Here is a 21,693-nt window from a genome sequence, read left to right on the forward strand (position 1 = left end):
CACATGTCATTGAAGTCACTGTGTGTGTGTGTGTGTGTGTGTGTGTGTTTGGATCAGTCAGAGAGAGTGTTAAATAACAGAGTCAATCATTTTAAGTGAATAACTTTTTCTCTTTATTTAAATTGATTCATTGCGTCTTTTCTGTTTTTGATTTGTTATATGCTCTTATTAAATTATTGTTGCACAAACAGTCTACGTTATATTAAAACAGGTTTCGATTTTATAATTTATATTTAGTAGTGTTTGCATGTCTCATGTCTGTATATATTTTTTGTATATAATTTAATTACACATCATCTTCATCAATCGCTGAAATATTTTCGATGTTGACGTTGGAACGCTTAGAGCAAAGTGTACTTCATCGACCAATCAGCTCTCGGTAACGGGATCCTGTGGACCAATCAGAACGCGCTGTTCGAGTAATAGACAAGAGGGTCTCTGCAAACTCAGAAATGTCTCAGTAGTTTGAGATCTCGCGCTCATCCTAAACGCCTGTTAATAACAATAACGCTGCGATTATAATTCTCGTCACATAATGAAAACAACGACCAAGGACCACAAAAGAGGAGAGACTACATCTGATCAATAACATTTCATCCTCGAGTACTTACTTTTAATGCTTTTCCTGGAGGGATACATAAAGAGCATCGGAGCTTATGCTTTTTGTTTTGATTGTGGAATATTTACATGCATTTCTAAGCCTGTTGAAGTGCACGTTTAGTCCCAGGATGATGCATCCATCTCTCTCTCAGAACTATCCCCGCAGTGGCTTCCCAATGGAGGGTAAAATATCTGACAATAAACATGCACATTAAAATTGTTTCATTAAATAGTGGAAGACCAAGTGTAAACAATTTTGGTATTTGTGTTGCATGAGTAAACTGACTAAAAACGGTGAAGTTACTTTTCCAAATGTTTTTGTTTTGTTTGAAACTTTTGCCGATATTTAAATATTATAATATTGAAATTTATGTGTTGCTAGTAGCTATACATGTTGTATAATGTCGCTTTTTTAAAATGCTTAATTCTTAATATAGTATATATATAGCTATATATAACTAATAACTATTTCACTGTACACTGTCACTTCAGGGTTTTAGATAAAAAAAGTTATTGATGTAAAAAAAAAAAGTTCAAAAGCTGTAAGGCTGTTTTAATCGGAATCATTATTTCTATAATTTTCATCATTAAGAATGGATTATCTGTCTTATTTAATTATCTGTCGCAATACTCAATTGCATGAGTTCATTGCTTCTGATTCAGTCAATAAATATAAATAGGCTGGAAAAAAAAGATTGTAACTTTAGCACAACTTTTAGTTTACCTAAAATTTAAACCAGCAATTATAGGCTACTGACGTTTTATTTGTTTGCTTTTTATAAACACATGAAATATGACAGAGAATTAAATGCACTTGAACTGTCTTACCCTTTCCTTAGAAGCACTTCAGTTCGGCCTGTTTACCGAGTATGCAGAATGATTTTTTTTATTTCATGTTTCTGAAATTATCATAATTTGGGTTGGCTTCGGTGCAGTTTCAACTCCGATGGGTCAGGGTCGAGTTAACCAGCTCGGAGGAGTTTTCATCAACGGCCGGCCTCTACCGAACCACATTCGGCATAAGATAGTGGAGATGGCGCATCACGGGATCCGGCCCTGCGTGATATCCCGACAGCTCAGAGTCTCTCACGGATGCGTCTCCAAAATCCTGTGCCGCTATCAGGAGACTGGATCCATCCGGCCTGGAGCCATCGGCGGCACTAAATCCAAGGTGAGGCCCTGTAGAGAGGCATCTGGTGCAGGCGTGCGGATATCTCCAAGGAAATGTGTGGATAAACTCAAAGAAACAGGTCGATTATTAACTGAAAACGCCGACTGTCTTTTGACATAATAACCCTGAATTTGAAATAACAGTCTTTGAATTGAATCAGGCACCTTGTTTTATTTATTTTTTTAATGTTTTTTAACAGACCTCATCTCTAGATTTGGAGAAGCGCGTTGAGGAACATAAACGGGAAAATCCCGGAATATTCAGCTGGGAAATTCGGGATAAACTGCTAAAAGAGGGAATTTGTGACCGGAACAACGTGCCTTCAGGTATGCGTCAAACATCACGAAAAAATACACGAACTACAGTGTGCGAATTATTAAAAAAAATAAAAAAAAACTTACGGTTCAACTCTTGTCCAGTGAGTGCAATAAGCCGCATCATGAGAGGCGCGAGAGCTGAAGAGGAGGAGGAGGAGGATGAAGAGGACATCGAGAAGGAAGAACACGCCCGCAGGAGCGGACACAGCATCGAGGGGATTCTCGCAGACAGATGTGAGTGGATCAAACTCTTTAAGCTTTAATATCAACAGATTTCAGAAAGAACTGTGGCAGGATTGTAAATGATCTGGGGTTGTTGGAAAGATGTGTTTTTAACAAATTGGAATTTAATTAGAATGATGACAGACCTATAGGCAATGTTTTCATGAATATATAAATGGATTGAACACTTGGGGCCTATAGTGATACAAACTAATAAAGGTGCCTTTCATTTTAGCCACTATAGCCAAAGAAAGAAATGAGTCCACACTACCAGCAATTTTTTTGAAGTTTTGCTTGAAAATGCTTGAAAAGCTTTGTGCATTAATATAAATTGTTCCCAAGTCTGAATTTCTCAGAAAAACATTTTTTAAATGGACAGAATGAAGGAAAGCGGGCAACAAGTGTCCAAAATGCATGCTTTTCAATATAGTGTTCAAAATCATCCCAGGATTCACTTTATGAAGCTGTTGAGAGAATTTCTAGAATGTGTAGAGTTGGAATCTAGAAGTTTCATTTGTTCAACATCTCTTGATCAATGCATAATACTTCTGTTTGTGTTATTTCATAGTTTTGATGACTATTTTACACATTTGAGGATAATAGTAAACATTGAGGTGCCCAAATGTTTGATTGGTGGATTATAAAGCAGAAATATAAACAAAAATGTGGTGTATTCACTCGTATTATTTCTAATATATTAATTAATTACTTTGCATTAATGATGAGTTAGATGTACCGATGATCAATAATCAACAATTCCCAAATAAATAGTATGCAAAAGGCATGAGGGAAGCGGAAGAAAAAAAGTTGCGAAATCTGGAAAAGTGGGTCGTGTGACCACAATGATATTTTCATTCTGCAACAGCAATGAAGGTTTCAGACGGAGTTCTGTATTTCACTTAAAATAATACAAAATTAAGGAAAAATACAAGTTACTGTATATAGGCTATTAGAACAAACTGGATAATCCATTAAAAAAGAAGACGATTGTCATAATTTACTCTCACTCATGTCGTTCCAAACCTTTATGACTTAATTTCTGTGAAACTCTGAAGGAGAAATGATCATAAATTTTAAAATATGACAACACAATGAATTGTTAAGAAAGGACAGCTGTAGCATTTCTGTGCAGAGAGGCCTCAGTGGAATTGAAAGGGGGGGGGGAAATGTTGATAAAAACAGTGGAAGCGAGTCTATTTTTGCCTTCTTGCTGTCTACTGGTCGACAGCTGAAGTGACTGATGTTTTGCTGTTCTGTAATGATATTTAATGAGCTAATAGCCTGTCCCTGCGTGACTAATTAAGGTGAATGTTATTGACTGCCTCCGATGCCCTGATAACACCACTTCAGCTTCCTAAATAATACTGATCGGGATGCAGTGTCACTCTTAATGGCGATGGGAGTTTATTAAAGGCTATTTCCGTCAATAGGGACCAGTGTTCTCCTCGGCTGTTCCTTCATGGCCTGGAGCGGCGATCACAATGGGGGCGAGCCTCTCGTCATGCACGCTGCCACAAAGCCCGTCCGTCACGCTCTGCCCGTCTCGCGATCCAAGAAAGACGAGTTGCCCGAGCCGATTAAATCAGGTTCTTTATATGAACTTCGCTTTCATCTGGCCAATGAGTCAAATACGCCTTGCTCTTTTTCTCCTCCGTCCTCCTCATGCCCCGTTCTACCTCTCTTGGCCTGCGGCGCATTTTCGGTTAATATCTGTGGGCCGTTGTCAGTCCCTTCCCACCGCCCCTCCTTTCCTGGGAGACACAGACAGGCAAGTTGAGTTCAGTATTTACACCCTTCTTTTGAATAGGCAACAGCTTGATTCCTGAACCCTTTCCTTCATACTGTCTCCATATATCATCTTAAAGACTCAAAGATGTTGGCATGTGTGCGGGGAGACTGTAGCTTATGAAATCTCGCTGTTGCTATCCTACAAAAAGCCCAGCTAACAAAAAAATATGTTCTACGGTCATTTTGCTAACATTCTCATTATAAAAACACCATTTCTGAATATTCTTTGAACATTCAAAATGCACAGTTTTTTAAAATGTTTAAAAAACATTTTTTGCTTGGTTGAACTCTAGAGAAAACAGTACGGTACCATTTTATCATTTTGTAAACATTATGGGAATGTTAGTTTTGAATATTTGGAACCATCTGAAACTCATAAGTAGTAACATTTAAAAAACATTAGACAAACATGCAACAAATTTGACAAATTTGAAAACATTCCATGAATTATGTATAAATAATGTTTTTGTGCAGAAATTTTGAGAATGATCAGAGAATTTTGAACCAACATTTTATTATCGGAAGAATGTTTGTTCATGACTTTGAGACAACCTTCCCAGCTGACAACAACATGAACATTTTGGTAACGTTTCAATTAAGTTGTTAGAATGTTTTTTTTCTGAATGTTCTCTTAAATGTTCTCTGAACTATCGAAAATATCCAGTTTTTAAATATAAAAAAAATCTTAGATTTATGAATGTTACAGAAAACATTAAGGGAATGTTCTATTTTATAATTTTACAAACATTATGGGAATGTTACTAATGAATGTTCTGTGAACCTTCTGAAATACAGTAGTAGCTGTTCCAAAAATGTTAGACAAACATGCAATCAGAAAAAAAAAAACTTTCCATGAATGATGTATAAAAAGAAGAATCTTTGTTCATAACTTTAAGAGAACCTTTGCCAGAACACAGAACACAAAAGTTCTGAGAATGTTCCCTATTCGTTTCCTGGCACACATTGTGTCTTATTGGAACAAATATAGTATGCTCAAATCAGAAAAGTCTACTTAGAAGTATATTTAGAAAAGTGCAAAATGATTGACACTCCTATAATACGCACATATGCACATGCCGCCAAACATATGCACATGCACAAACATGCAAACACACGCATGGATGCACACACATACACATGCATACATAAACAGTGCCAACTGGCCCGATGCAGGATGGTTTGTGTGGCACCATGGAGTGTGCAGTCAGCGGGTCGTAATTCACTCTGAAAGCCAAAACAAACACAAATGCACCACCAAGAAGACTTAAAAAAGGAAGGAAACTTGGCTAGACCTTAAAATCTCTAGGTGAAAAATTTAGTCTATTTTGGGAGTAATTTTTATCGTATATGAAATATTAAAGCATGCATTGCTCCCTTGTATGACACAGTGAGACAGACAGTGAGAGGAGTACAGTTGGATGGACAATGCGGGGAAACCCCCCAAACAAAACTGTCTCCATTGTGTCCAGCGTGCAGTGTCAGGGTCAGCAGACTTAGGAATCCGTGTCTGCTTGAGTTCAGGCCCTGAAGGCAGAACTACAGTATGTGTGTGTCAGTTAGCACACAGCCAGCACGAAACCAACACAGAGGGAGTTCAGGGCGGCTGCTTTTTATTGAATGGTTGATAAGTGAGTCTATAGGACTTAAATATGACTCACCTAATCACAACCACAAAGTGCAGTTTCTTGCTTAGATTGTTTTAAAAAGGTGGTACATTGTTTTGATCGATGGCCAACAAACACTTGTCTGAATATGTGTTTTTGAGTTGTTAAACAGAGCAGTCCAAGGTCATGGCGTTTGACCTCCAGTGAGCAAAAGTCACACTGTTGTATGTTTAGAGTGACAGGGTACCACTTCCTGTTTTAACTCCTATTCCCTTCCACATAAAGGCACTAACTATATTTGAAATAGCATACTTATCTTGCATCCTATGTCAGCATAGGATGCACATTTTCCACTACAATTGCCAAAATGTGCAATATACACACTTTAAGTGCCATATACACAGACTACAATGCATTGCACTGGCCTGATATTTCATCTCCAGTATGAAGTAATACATTAATAGCAATCTTATACTTGATATGTCTTTTTTGGACAGAGATACACTGCTGTTGGTTGGATTTTTTAGTTTTATAAGTCTTATTTGCTCACCAAGGCTGCATTCATTTGATCAAATGTACAGTAAAACCTGTAATATTCTGAAATATTATTACAATTTATAATAACTGTTTTCAATTTAAATATATTTTGAAATGTAATTTATACCTGTGATGCAAAGCTGAAATTTTTGCATCATTACTCCAGTTTTCAATGTCACATGATCCTTCAGAAATCATTCGCTGATTTGCTGCTCAAGAAACCTGTAGAAAACAGTTTTTATGGAAACAATTTTTTTTTTTCATGAACTTTTTACTGGACTTTTGATCAATTTAATGCATCCTTGCTCAATAAAAGTATTAATTTCATTCAACTTTTGAACAGCAGTATAAGTTAACACACTTCTACACAAACTTGGATTAAAAATTCATTATAATGATATGTAATTAATTACTCGATGCCAAGTATGATGAAGCAATATCATGCACCGTACTACTTTGTAATGTTTATGGTTGCATACTGCATGCGGTTTCACACACTAGCTTCTTTTATAAAAGCCACACAAGCAAAAAAAGTATCAAAAGTGACTCGAGAGCAAAGCAAAAGAGGCTTAAAAAGAGACGAAGAGCACATTTGGTTCAGAGCTGAAACGTGTGGTTGTTTGAGGGCAGCTGCGAGGGTCACAGTTGCTCTTTAGCAAGTCAAGTCCTCCCTCTGTTTCTCTCTGTTCCTAAACGCTGGGGGGCAGATGGGCCCACGAGCTGTCACTCATCCTTTCTGTCTCTGGCATCTGTTAGTTCTCTATGTACTGCTTAATGTAGTCGGGCAGTCACTCAGCCAACCTCGGCGCTGAAAAGGACCCGCCTCGCTCTCCCCTCTCCGAGACGCTGCATTTGTTCCCAAGCTTTCTTTTGTGCATGTCTTTGTCTTTCTTTTTTGGCCATTTTTGATGGCGAGGGGGCATGTCATTGGCTCAATTAGCTCTCTTCATTACCTGCCCCCAAGAGAATCGCTCGAACACACACACACACACACACACACACACACTAACTCAGCACACGCACATATGGTTTTATCTTGGACCTCTGCTGCTTGCCCCCGACCAAAACTAAGTGCAAAAGCCTGCTGGAATTGCGCTCGACATCCCGCAGTATTAATGAAACTACTTAGGTGGATTTTGTGTACATGAACGCATGAGGTAAATGGACTCGGGGTGATATTTCGCCTCCGAATATTGAATTTAAGCGACGAGGGCCCAGAGTTGAAGAGAAACGCTGGATGGAGATGCTTTTAGTGACCGCACCGTTTACATAGCAGAGAGCTAAAGTATCTTAAAACACATACTCATGCACACTACACGCTAACTTTACATGCCAAAGACCTTAAAACACACACACATATGCACTCTGTGTATTTACAGAAGGCAGAATATCTCTAGATTCTCCAGCGGTTCCATTTCCATGACATTTGGGTTTTGGTTGTGTGTGTTTAGAAGCCTGTGGTCTGTATTCTTCTGAATTAAACCCATGTTTACTGTTTGCTCTTCGGTTCTGTTTATTCACTTGCCTTGATTTTCATTCAGTCAGCAAAAATTTAAAGATGCAAGCACTTACTTGTTTTCTACCTGTTGATTAAATGCCAAAAATGAACATTTTGACGCCATTTACTCACCCTTGTGTTGTTCCAATCCTCCGTTTCCTTTCTTTTCAATACATCTGTCAAGCTCTTAAAATGAGAAAAAGCACCATAAAAGTAGCCCATACAACGTGCACTATATTTCTTCTTTTTTTCTTAATTCATACAGTAGATTTGTGCCAAAATTCACAGTTGTTTTCACAGATAATTGTCCTTTCTGGTGTCAAATCTCCAATTGCCACATCACAATCGCTTTACGTAATGTGAAAAGCAAAGCTGTTCGATATCACTAATGTATAATGCTTATTCACATAGACCAACATAGTAAAAATTGAATTAAAAAAGCACAGAACACAGCCACCTAGTCATGCTTTTTGGAGCTAGTTTTAGTTTTTGCACAGTGAAAGAAAACCCATAGATGACTCATTATTTAGCTCTCATTCCTTCAATAGAGCAGACTTTTTTGATAGGTCTCAGATCTGTGAATGATCTGTTTCCACATCCAAGTTTCAGGTGCTTCTGAGCTTTTTCTCAATGGGTTTTTGAGGAGATTGAGCACTTGAACTACCCGGCCTACCCTTTTTCCTTTCTGCCCTGCCACCCACCCACCTTTGGCCTTCTTTCTGCCCCTTCCACCCCCTCCAGGGCAGGTGACGGCCTCCACTGAGAGCCCCGGCCGTCATGACGGATTCCACAGATGGAGCGTGCAAATCGATCCAACAAAGACTGAGGGGAAGACCGAATGAGAGCGAGAGATGCACAAATAGCTCAATGTCTATACACTAAAAATTCACAAATATGAATTTCCTTTAATTCCAACACCATGAATATATAATTACCAGCTTTTCTGTTTGGAGTGTGTTGTTGTGAGTCATTCTAGGCTGATGAACAGTTTTCCACATGCTTCAGCGTTCCTTCATCCAAATCCCTGTGAAATTGTAGGAATTTCCCATAGTTCTCATTGAGTCCTCATAAGTACATTTCTCTTTGAAAAAAGAAAAACAAAAGCCTTTTTATGAGGAAATAGGTCATGTTTTTTATTGAATTAAAGATTTGGGTTTTATTTATGTATTTATTTGTGTGTGTTTCTTTTATAGGTTTTTCTTATTTTCCATTTAATTTTACAGTCAAGCAGCACATTGCCTCTTTCTTTTCTCCTCCACTGTATTTCTCTTTCATCCTGTTTTTAACAGTTTGCTCTTGTGCTTTTTAAATTCCCTCCTGCAGCTCTCTCTGTTTGTGTTTTATTCTTTGACTGTTGCTCTGTGGTCTTTTTATTTACTGAGGCAAAATGGAGAGGAAAAAAATCAGACAAGGAATTACTGTGTGACACACAAAATAAGCCTGGCTGTGAAGCCTTTCAAGAAAAGATGTGAAGAAGCTCATAAAATTCTCCTTCACAAAAAACACTGCGTCAATAAAAATGAGTAAAAGCTGCTAAAGCATGTTTGCATTGCTGCAGCACACACAACAATACACATTATTATTGGCTATTACTGTTTCTCTACCGCATACCCTTATTCCTTGTCAATGTCTTACTGTCCGGTTTACATACTGGGATATTGCTGATCATGTTGGACCTTATTATGTTTACATTCTATGTATTTGCACTTTGAGAAACTGCACTGTCGATTGAGGCTCTAATCTCGTTGTTTTACAACAATGACAATAAATTATTTATTATTATTTATTTTATTATTATTTGTTTGGTACTTTTGCTAATTGAGGAGTGTCTTTTGTGCCATTTTGGGATTTGCCATTAACAACTACTTTTTCAAAAATCCTAGACAAAACCTAATCCAATTTAAAGATAAATAAATAAAAATTGTTAAACAATTTTATTTCAAGAATTTTTATTTTATTTATTTTTTTAATTGGATTTGAAGAGATTGAAGATTTTGGGTCCTTTTGAAGAGATTGAGAACTTGAATTTTTATTCTATACAAAATGATATACATATAAACGTTATATTATATATAACAATATTTCTGACTTTATATGTATTATTAAAAATGTAAAATATACCTTATAAATTCAAATTTAAACATGATATATATTTTTAGATATTTTGTTTTCTTACATTATATATAGCACATATTTAGAAAAATTCTCTAATGTATACAAATAATAATATCTAGATTATACCATTTTGTAAATAAGATTAAAAAGAATTTTTATATCTTAATGATATAATTTGAAAAAAATTGTATAGCGTGTAAAACAAATCTGTTATTCTTTGCATTTGTTTTTCAGCAAGTCAATGTAAAATGTAAAAAAACTAATAAAAAAATATTCTTATATATATATATATATATATACAAAATGATATCATAAACTCTATAATATATAAAAAATTCAAATGTTATTCTTTGCATTGGTGTGTGTTTCAGCGAGTCCATCTGATGAAGGTTCAGACGTGGAATCGGAGCCCGATCTGCCTCTGAAACGGAAACAGCGTCGCAGTCGGACGACATTCACGGCTGAACAGCTGGAGGAGCTGGAGAGAGCTTTCGAACACACGCATTACCCTGATATCTACACCAGAGAAGAGCTCGCCCAGAGAGCCAAACTCACAGAGGCACGAGTGCAGGTACAAATACACCCCATACGCCTGGAACAAAGAACAGACACAATCAAAAATGATTTCATCACACTCCTACGCTTGTCTTTTCTCAGGTGTGGTTCAGTAACAGACGAGCTCGATGGAGGAAGCAAGCGGGGGCCAATCAGCTCATGGCGTTCAATCACCTGATCCCTGGTGGTTTTTCACATCCGGCAGTGTCCAGTCTCTCTCCGTATCAGCTGTCAGAGAGCCCGTACCCACCCGCTGGCCTTTCTCAAGGTAACCCTGTTGTATTTAAATCCACTTCGACATGTAACATGTTTCTGTATGTAATGGCTGTTGATCTGTTGCCAGATTCGAGTGCTGTACACAGACCTCAGCCGCTCCCGCCGCCCGCGGGCCATCAGAGTGATGTAGGAGCGGGGCCGGAGGGCGGGGCTTCCTACTGTCTCTCCAGTCGCCATGGCTACGGAGGATATTCACATACATTTGGACCTCATAACAGTCACGCCAACTCTGCCATCAACAATGGACTGTCTTCTCAGGTAATAAAGGCATTAAATTGTTTAAAACTGTTGAATATCATTTCTAATAATGCTCAAGTATTAGTTAGTGAGTTGTCAGTCTTTGTTTGTCACATGGCTGGCTTAAACAAATGACTAAGTCTGTATACATTAAACTGGACAGAAGTAAAGCATCAATGGCCTGATGTTGATTACCACAGATAATAATGCCCTCAACTTGTCCCTCATTTTGCATTCACTGACACACTTATCATGGAAGTCTAGAGGGCAAGTGTTTAGCGTCACAAATGCACATTTAAAATAAAATCATATTCAAGATCAACTTTTCCTTTCATGTTATGAAAGTCTTCTGATTCTGGTTGAAAAGGATACCTGAAAGAGTTATGTGTATATAAACATCATTTAGTGGGATTTTTTTAAAAATTTAATATTATTTAATAATTATTATAATATTAATAAAATGACAATATTATATTTAATAGATAATATTTATTAACTTTCAGCATATTTAATGTAATATTAATTTAAAATACAATATAAAATGATATGTTTTTGTATTAATGCTAATATGGAGATCAAAACTGCTGTATGAGCTGCAACTTGAAGGATGAGTTGTGTCTAAATTATTTTGTGTGGTATTTAGCAGTATAGCTCCAAAGCCTAAAATACTTTTTGAGATAAAAAAAAAAAACCCCAGCATAAAAGTGATAAATGAAATGTATTTTTTTGGTTAAGCCTTTAAATGTTAAAAGCATGAAGTTGAAAGTGACTCAGTGGACGGTGCAGTGGATCCCACCTGTTGACCCACAGTTGAGTGTCAGTTTAATGGCCTCTTCTGGCTTCTGTAGAAACTATTACACACTTCAAGACTACACATTACGCAGATAAATTCCTCCATCATAGGTCATCCACGGGCCATTTTCCACTCGGTTATCTTTAGCTTTCCACTGGACCGTGCAAACGCAGCACTGAACACTCAGCAACACTGTCGCCCCTCAGTGTGAGAGATAGATGACTGACCTCCACATGCTTCTCATTTGTTAAAGGAGCGCACCAAAGCCTCAAAGGGGGGTGTTTGGCAGGAACACTGACAGATCGCTATGAATTACAGGTCTGACGGGTGTGAATGTAGTGTGGAGTGAGTCTGGTACAGTCTTGCATTCGCGCTGTCATCGTCCACAATGCTAATACATGAAAAATGCTGTTAAGATTCAAAGCATCCCGGTGTATTGAGATGGATGTTTCAATCTTCACAGTGTTACATATATACAGAATATACCATTCAAAATTTGGGGTCAGTTTTTATCCCCTTTGTCTGTCTGTATTGCTTTGTTTGCTTAATAAAAAAAAAAATAGGGTCAGTAAGATTTTTCAAATTTTTCTTAAAGAAATTAATAATTTTATTCAGCAAGGATGCATTAAATTGATAAAAAGGGACAGTAAAGACATTTATAATCTTACAAAAGATTTGTTTGAAATAAATGCTGTTCTTTTGAACATTTTATCCATCAAAGAATCCTGAAAATGAATGTATCACAGTTTCTACAAAAATATGAACTGTTTTCAGCATTGATAATAATCAGAAATGTTTCTTGAGCAGCAAATCAGCATATGGGAATGATTCTGAAGATCATGATGCTGAAAATTCAGCTTTGCATCACAGGTATAAATTACATTTTAAAATATATTCAAATAGAAAATAGTCATTTTAATTTTTAATAATATTACAAAATATTACTGATATTACTGTATTTTTGATCAAATAAATTCAGCCTTGGTGATAAGAAGAGACTTCTTTCAAAAACAAAAACTTACAGATCCCAAACTTCTCAATATATATATATATATAAAACAGCACCTTATGTTGTATTTATACAACAATTTTTATATTTTACAACACGTTAGCAACTGCAATCAACTATAAAACATTAGCACTGTGATGCCAAGTCAGATTTTCTATGGGAAATATAAAAATCTAGATAAATTGTATACAGAAAGTATGTACATTTAATGTGAAGTTGTTGGTTTTTGATTATGTTGAGTGCTACATTTTCCCAAACTCATGGAGAAAATCTTCCAGATTTTAGGAAACAGAATTCCATCATGGATTCGGCACACGTCACTCCCTGCTCCACTATGGGAAATGGTTTAAGCGAGACCATGTGCGTGACCGTGTGTGTGTGTGTGTGTGTGTGTGTGTTCGCAGTGCTTTGACTGTATGCACTGATGTAACAGGATCCTGTAGCCTGGGAGACATGCTTTCTCTCTCTGTTTCTATGTAAAGGTGCTTATCTGGTGCAGCAACTGGAGTATGTGTTTATTTTGGCCATAATTCTGCTGGTAGATTCAATTAGGCTTCAGGAACTTTTATTCCCCAGAGCGCACATGCAACATTCCTCAAATGCAGCACAGTGTTTTCTAGGTTAAACAGTAATGAGTACACACACCTGAATGCACACACATACTACGCTGCCCCCTGGCTCAGTTCTAGTCCAAAAATCAGATTAAACAATCCCCAAATTCAATTATTTTTTGCCTGATCAATTGCAGGTCACAGGGATCTACCCAGATATGCATCTGTATACATGTGTGTGTTATTCAAACAATACAGTCACAGGCAGGAACAACACACAGCATCTTGAGTCTCTTATTGCTTTTACAAAATAAAAAATAACATGTACACATGATATTCACAAAAAGTTTGGAATGCTCCAAAAAAAAAAAAAAAAAAAAAAAAATCAACCACTGATTGAAATCATACAGGGAATTTTCTTTTGAAGAAGTATTAATATTATTATGATAATATGAAGCGTGCTGAATGTAATTATGATGCAATATATACAAATATTTAGCTATTATACATGAAACGTTTTTAGTTTTTGCTATATATATATATATATATATATATATATATATATATATATATATATATATATATATATATATATATATATATATATATATATAAATAAGTGCTGTCAAATGATTAATCGTGATTAATCGCATCCAAAATAATTTTTTTTGATATCTATCTATCTATCTACACACACACGTATTACATTTAGTATTTATATAAGTAAAATAATTAAAGCAAATTCTTAATTATATATATATATATATATATATATTATATTATATATAATTAAGAATTTGCTTAAATTAAATATTTTACTTATATAAATAAAATATACTTATATAATGTGTGTGTATGTGTGTGTGTATATATATATATATATATATATATATATATATATATCAAAATGTTTAGAGGAAAATCTCATTTACGTCTGACGAAATTAAAAATATATAGTAATAATTATTTATAATATATTAATATAATTAATAATATTTTATATTTTAATTTATAATAAAAATATAATTATAGTCATTGTTTAATTACACCTATGGGTTGTATGGGTTAATATCTTGATATAATATATTGTCATATATTCTGAGCTTTTGATCAGTATTAGGATCATATCAGCAGAAACAATCCTGATAGGAGCATGTTGGTGGATTATTTTCAGCGCACTATGATTTTAGACACACTAATCCCCATCACACTATTTAGAAGAGACAGTGTGTGGACTGGGTTTGATCCAGGCTGATATAACTCTGATCTGTTTCTCTGTAGGTTATGGGACTCATAAGCCCAGCTGGAGTTTCTCATCAGACTCCGGCTGAGTTTTCTCTGTCGTCTCTCAGCGGTCCTCTGGATTCAGGTGGATCGGTCAGCAGCAGCTGCTCTCAGCGCATGGAGCCCTTGTCCAGTCTACCTGCCCTCTCCAACCTTCCCAGCCCACAGCCCTACGGCCCGGCCTCCTTCTACAGCATGGAGCACAGCGCCCCCTACCAGTACAGCCAGTACGGACAAAGTAAGGTCATTATACTGTCAGACTACTCCATTCTTCTTATTTGCTTCACTTGCTACTAGTTTGTCGTAGTGGTTAGTGCACATGCTCTTATATCGGAGTGTGTGTGTTTGATTCTGGCTTCCATCATTTGCTGATTGTATACTGTATTTCTCTTTACCACGCATCATTTTCTGTTCACTCTTTACCTCTTTTTCTCAATAAACATTGTAAAAAGGTCAAAAATACATTTTAATAATGAAAAAAAGCAATCACAAACCATAAATTATTCTTATTTATCGGCAGCTCTTAAAATCAGCTTTAACCATAATTGTTAAATTTTGTGCATATTATTCCAAATTAACACACACAATATAATAATATTATGTAATAACACTATATATAAATAAAAATATTTTACTATATTACAAAGATAATTTTTATTTTGCTTACCAGATTTTAAAAACAGCTTTGACCACCATTATTAAAATGTATGCATAATACCAAATTTATTAATATGTACACACACACACACACACACACACAATTACATATGTATTTTAATACATTTACTCTCATATAATTGTATTTATATACATATATAATACCTAATATATAATGAATATATTTTTTATAATAATCATACATTAAACAACCTCAAAATAAGTCTCTAAATATAGCATTTAATTAAATTAATATTAAATTAAATAACATTTATATTAAAAATGTCTGTCAGGAAATGCAACAACAACGGTTTACTCTCTGATCGTTAATATTTAATTTGTCAAAAAAAAGCAAGCAGGATATATATTTTGTATCAGTATTTCCTATTTACATCTGTAAGACACAAACCAAAATGTTGCTACATTTATTGCTGTTATTATGTCAGTCATAACAATTTTGACTTCTGGCATCTATAACAAAAAGCCAATTTAGGTGATTGATACTCATAAAACTGCAGTTTGATGGTGACCTAAACAAATAATAGAAGGGTAAAAGGCTTCACACACATCAGAGGCTGGTATATAGTTGTATGTGATTTGCAGAGGTCTGATCCTGTAATATCTGGAGTGGGTTTGTTTGTGTGTAAGTGTCATGGTTGGATGCTAATCTCCTGTGGCAGGATCATGATGAGAAGCAGCTGCGCTTGTCTAACTCACTATCCACGCTCGTACAGTTACGCTCGGTTGAAATGGACGCCACACAAATACGGCAGCTCTTTAATGAGTCCTTCTTAAAGAGGAGGCTCAGCGTTCGCCAGCCTGATTGCTGTGTCAAATGGACGGCACATGCTTTCTTTTGGAGTTCAAGTCATGCAAACATTAGCATTACAAATATTACTATTAAGATGCATATTAAATGTGAAATCATTTAACATTATTAATAAATTATGCATTTATATTTCTTCCAGATTCCTTTCATTATCTGAGGCCTGAAATCGCCTGAGTGGGTCATGCGGATCAACTGTCCTAAAGGGTGGATGGCATAAAGCCCCAAAGTCCTGGAATGAAGGTTGTCTGCAGAAGAGAAATGCAGACGGAGATACAAAACTCTTGGCAATAAAAATACAACTTCTGTACCACCGGATGGCACAGCCGGCAGATCAAAAGATCTCAAACATTCCCTTGAACTCTTCTTCAAAAGCCCTTCCAGCAGAATTATCCACAATCCCAGAAAACACAAAAAGACAAGCTGAATCAAAACAAAAGGAGACGTTTTTCACTGAGAAACATGTTGAAGTGCAATATGAGAAATGGCTATATTCATACGAGACATTTGCAGCCACTCAGAGCCGCTGTTATGAGGCCAGACGAAAGCGCCGGGCTGGATACGCGTTGTAAATAAAAGACAAATGTTTTATAGCAGACAATGATTTTTTCCTCATGCATTCCTTGACATTAAGAATGATGCTTTTGTTTTGTTTTTTCACATGAGGGACGACTGGAAAATTATACAGCATTCTGGAACTTGGGATAATTAGAAATAATTCCTATAGTGGTGCTGTAGTGTTAAAAGGTGCACTGTGAAAATGACTTTTTATTTTTAGCAAGTATATTTTACTGATTTTAAATGATCTGATATGCTTAAAACTGCAATATAAATTTGGTTGCCCCCAATAATACTTAAACTTTCTAATGTTGTTTATCTTCTTGCCAAGAGATGGTAAAATATTAAAAGCTCTCAAAAATACTGATAATACAGCCACAACAACTGAATGTTTTTTTATTAATTTATTTTGTATGTGTATCTGTATCCTCCAGATATTCTGCATAATTAAATCATTCATTGTATGATAATAAACCCTGTTTGTATGTACTTTGCTATATACATTTGGAAACAAAACCTTCATTTGGAAGCTTTTGCAGATGTTGACAAATGCAACATTTATTTATAAGAGCTAATGTGGCTTTTTAAAGAAATGTTAAATTTTAAAATGTTAATCCAAAATGTTTTTTGGATATGGGTTTAGGATAAAGTTTAGGAATTGAATTAGTTTGCAGCAGGGTTATTCTAGTTAATTAAAACTAAATGAAATAATAATAAACAAATTATTAAATTTTAAAAATTAATTAATAATTAATAATATCATTTAACTTATTTCATTTCAGCTGGTTGCCAAGGCAGCATTTTTGATTTTAATTTTGTTTAACTTGATACTAAAATGGTACTAACATAACTAAAAAACTGAAGTAAAAATGTATTAAAACTATATAGACTTTTTAAAAATGATACAAACACGCAACACTTCACTTAAAATTAAAACAAATACAAAATATTAATTAAATCTATAATAGTATCTCGATACTAAAATATCACTGGTCTGCAGTCATTATAATTAATTGTACATAAAAACAACAGAAGTTAGCATATATGTGTGATCTCTCACACATCTGTCTGCAGTCTTCACGCTTTCCAGGATGATTCACGTCTCTGTTCCTCCTCAGCCGATCAAACGCGTCACCTGTGGCCTAGCAAACACAGAAAACCTCCTCAAACACCTCAGGAATAACGGACAGGGAGACAGATGCTATTTCATGTCAAACTCTCTTTTCTCTCTCTCTCTCTCTCTCTCTCTCTCAGGGAAAGAAAGCCTTCCTCTGTAAATGCCTACCTTCAAACAGCGTCCTCTCCTTCACCCTGCTCCGTCATCTGAGGGGTCAAAGTTCACAGGCCCAGCACATGTTCATCACACAGAGAGACAGATGAAAATAAAACTACAGTCTGATCTGTTTTTCATCTGATCCTCAAACATGTGTCTTGACTTGATTACACTCAGAAAAACACACATGGCTGAAAAAGCTTTATTTCAATAATAATGAGCAAGAAAGTCATTTGATGTGATTTTTGTGCATCAGGCTACTGTAACATTTTCAAAATTATATGACACATTCATGTCGTTTTTTTCTTTCAAATAAGCATCACCTCACAGACTAGAGTCACAGCTGTGATTGTGAGTGAGATATTGCTTAAATGTACAACAGCTAATATCATGTAGCTTATGTTGTAAACAAAATATGACCAGGTAGTTGTTCATTTGTTCTCTGCTAATGGAAAATAGATTCAAATCAAATCTCCATCAGCTTTGCAATATTTTGTACAGCTCAAGACTACTTTAAACTGTAGACATATATACACACCTATCTAAATGTAATATTATCTATTTTATATTCATGCACAGATCTGCTTTGCATCCTCGGATATCCACTAATGTATTTATATAGCAATGCTGCTCTCTACTGGTGAGTAATTATTACACCTGCAAATGATTACACCTACTTCCAAAACATAATTTACAAAGATCCGAATCAATTCCACATTAATGCTACCTCACATTTTTGAATATTGTTCATTTAATTGCACATACTAGGAGATATAGATATATATATATATATATATATATATATATATATATATATATATATATATATATATATATATATATATATATATATATATATATATATAGTCCATTTTGAAATTTTATATATGTGTGTGCGTATATGTAACTGAACAAAATTATAAACGCAACACTTTTGTTGTTGTCCCCATTTTTCATGAGCTGAACTCAAAGATCTAAGACTTTTTCTATGCACACAAAAGGCCTATTTCTTTCAAATATTGTTCAAAAATCTGTCTAAATCGGTGTTAGAGAGCACTTCTCCTTTGCAGAGATAATCCATCCACCTCACAGGTGTGGCATATCAAGATGCTGATTAGACAGCATGATTATTGCACAGGTGTGCCTTAGGCTGGCCACAATAAAAGGCCACTCTAAAATGTGCAGTTTTACTGTATTGGAGGGGTCCAGGGGGGTCCGGAAACCAGTCAGTATCTGGTGTGACCACCATTTGCCTCACAGAGTGCAACACATCTGATCAGGTTGTTGATTGTGGTCTGTGGAATGTTGGTCCACTCCTCTTCAATGGCTGTGCGAAGTTGCTGGATATTGGCAGGAACTGGAACACGCTGTCGTATACGCCGATCCAGAGCATCCCAAACATGCTCAATGGGTGACATGTCTGGTGAGTATGCTGGCCATGCAAGAACTGGGATGTTTTCAGCTTCCAGGAATTGTGTACAGATCCTTGCAACATGGGGCCGTGCATCATGCTGCAACATGAGGTGATGGTCGTGGATGAATGGCACAACAATGGGCCTCAGGATCTCGTTATGGTATCTCTGTGCATTCAAAATGCCATCAATAAAATGCACCCGTGTTCGTTGTCCATTACATACGCCTACCCATACCATAACCCCACCGCCACCATGGGCCACTCGATCCACAACGTTGACATCAGCAAACCACTCACCCACAAGACGCCATACACGCTGTCTGCCATCTGCCCTATACAGTGAAAACCGGGATTCATCCGTGAAGAGAACACCTCTCCAAAGTGCCAGACGCCATCGAATGGGAGCATTTGCCCACTCAAGTCGGTTACGATGACGAACTGCAGTCAGGTCGAGACCCCGATGAGGACGATGAGCGTGCAGATGAGCTTCCCCGAGACAGTTTCTGACAGCTTGTGCAGAAATTCTTTGGTTATGTAAACCGATTGCAGCAGCTGTCCGGGTGGCTGGTCTCAAACGATCTTGGAGGTAAAGATGCTGGATGTGGAGGTCCTGGGCTGGTGTGGTTACATGTGGTCTGCGGTTGTGAGGCCGGTTGGATGTACTGCCAAATTCTCTGAAACGCCTTTGGAGATTGCTTATGGTAGAGAAATGAACATTCAATTCACGAGCAACAGCTCTGGTGGACATTCCTGCAGTCAGCATGCCAATTGCACGCTCCCTCAAAACTTGCGACTTGCGATAAAATTGCACATTTTAGAGTGGCCTTTTATTGTGACCAGCCTAAGGCACACCTGTGCAATAATCACGCTGTCTAATCAGCATCTTGATATGCCACACCTATGAGGTGGATGGATTATCTCGGCAAAGGAGAAGTGCTCACTAACAGATTTAGACAGATTTGTGAACAATATTTGAGAGAAATAGGCCTTTTGTGTGCATAGAAAAAGTCTACACTTGCAGATAATATAATATAATTTAAATTAAAGGACACTTAAGTGTACTTAAAGAGAGTACACTTTAATGACAATAGGTCTTAACATACTTAAGTGCACTTTATAATAATGTCTAATTAAATATTACTTAAACATACATTTGACATAATTATGATTTTATTGTGTTTTAAATAAGTACACTTATTTTGATAAGTTTATCAATATGCTAAAGCACATGTTAAATAATTGATTTAAATTTCAACAAGTGTGTTCTTCAAAATTACATTTGTTAATGTATTTTAAGTGTATTTAGTCTATAATATATACTATGTGCATTAATGCACTTGAAATTTATTTTTCTTCTAAACTTAAATATACTTTATACAGTATACTCCAATAAAACTTATTGAAATTTTCATCACCAGCTCTTGCGCTATGAACTCTACGAAGTTTAATTTTCGACATAACATTTGATACAGTGTCATTTATGAGAGTACTGTATTTGTATGTAATATTACTGTACTTTACATCTGTGTACAGAATACTTTCAATAGCATTGTGTTGTTCTCACTTAAACACACATTTAATTGCATTAATTGCAAGCAAAAGTTTAACAGATCTAAACAAAATTAATTTGCATTCAAATACATTTGATTTTAATTAGACTAGGCTACACTACACGGTAAAAATGACTGATTTTAGTTAGGAGAACGAGTCATGAATGAGTCTAACAATAGTCTTTGGTCTAACTACACAATGAATTAGGACAACTTGAACTTGAACAGAAATGAAAAGCCTGAAATAACATGTAACCACGCACAAAGTATCTTGTTTGTTTTATGCGCATGCGCCAAAAATACTACGCCATGATTGCGCGCTACTTCAGCAGAGTTTGAAAAATGCAGGGGGCGGCCAAGATGGCGTCATAGCAAAACAGGTTTGCTGGAGCTCTTAAAAAACTTTGCTCAGATCCTGGGTTGTTTAAAACAGTTCATGTTCAGAACTAACTGGAAGATACAGTTTATATTATGAGTTAAGTAGCCTCCTTTAATTATCTTTTTTTACGTTGCATTTTTTTTTTTTACTTAAGACACTTTTGCCAGCTAGTCGCTAATAATAACCCACGTTCTTTTGCTATAAATTGCTATGTTGTCTTGTGAATATGGAGGAAAAAGAAGAAACTCTCTTTGCTATGCACAGCTATGCAAGGAGAACAATAAACGCTGAATTGGATGCAGTTGTTGGACAGTCTGAGTTCACGCTTTTACCCGATACACCTGAACCGAACCCTGCGAAAAAAGTAAACTGAGTTCCAACAGTCCTTCAGTGAGTGATGCCATGCTAATGAGATTCATGCAGGGAATGGTGGCCATGCACGAAGAAACTTTGCACCGAATTCAAGGAGAAAAACAGTA

At 36.0% G+C, this 21,693-nt stretch overlaps 1 protein-coding gene across 1 annotated transcript; it reads left to right on the top strand.

The window, feature by feature from the left end:
- Positions 1-728: 728 nt before the first annotated feature.
- pax3b (paired box 3b) lies at positions 729-16,217 on the top strand (the record flags this gene model as incomplete). The annotated part of the gene is made up of 9 exons (XM_079392301.1): positions 729-783; positions 1,536-1,771; positions 1,971-2,097; positions 2,191-2,322; positions 10,224-10,423; positions 10,510-10,675; positions 10,751-10,941; positions 14,555-14,795; positions 16,183-16,217. The coding sequence occupies 9 exons, from the start codon at positions 729-731 to the stop codon at positions 16,215-16,217; spliced, it is 1,383 nt and encodes a 460-aa protein (XP_079248427.1).
- Between the last annotated feature and the right edge of the window lie 5,476 nt (positions 16,218-21,693).

Source organism: Barbus barbus, assembly GCF_936440315.1.
Source record: "Barbus barbus genome assembly, chromosome: 34".
In the NCBI taxonomy this organism is placed as follows: Eukaryota; Metazoa; Chordata; class Actinopteri; order Cypriniformes; family Cyprinidae; genus Barbus; species Barbus barbus.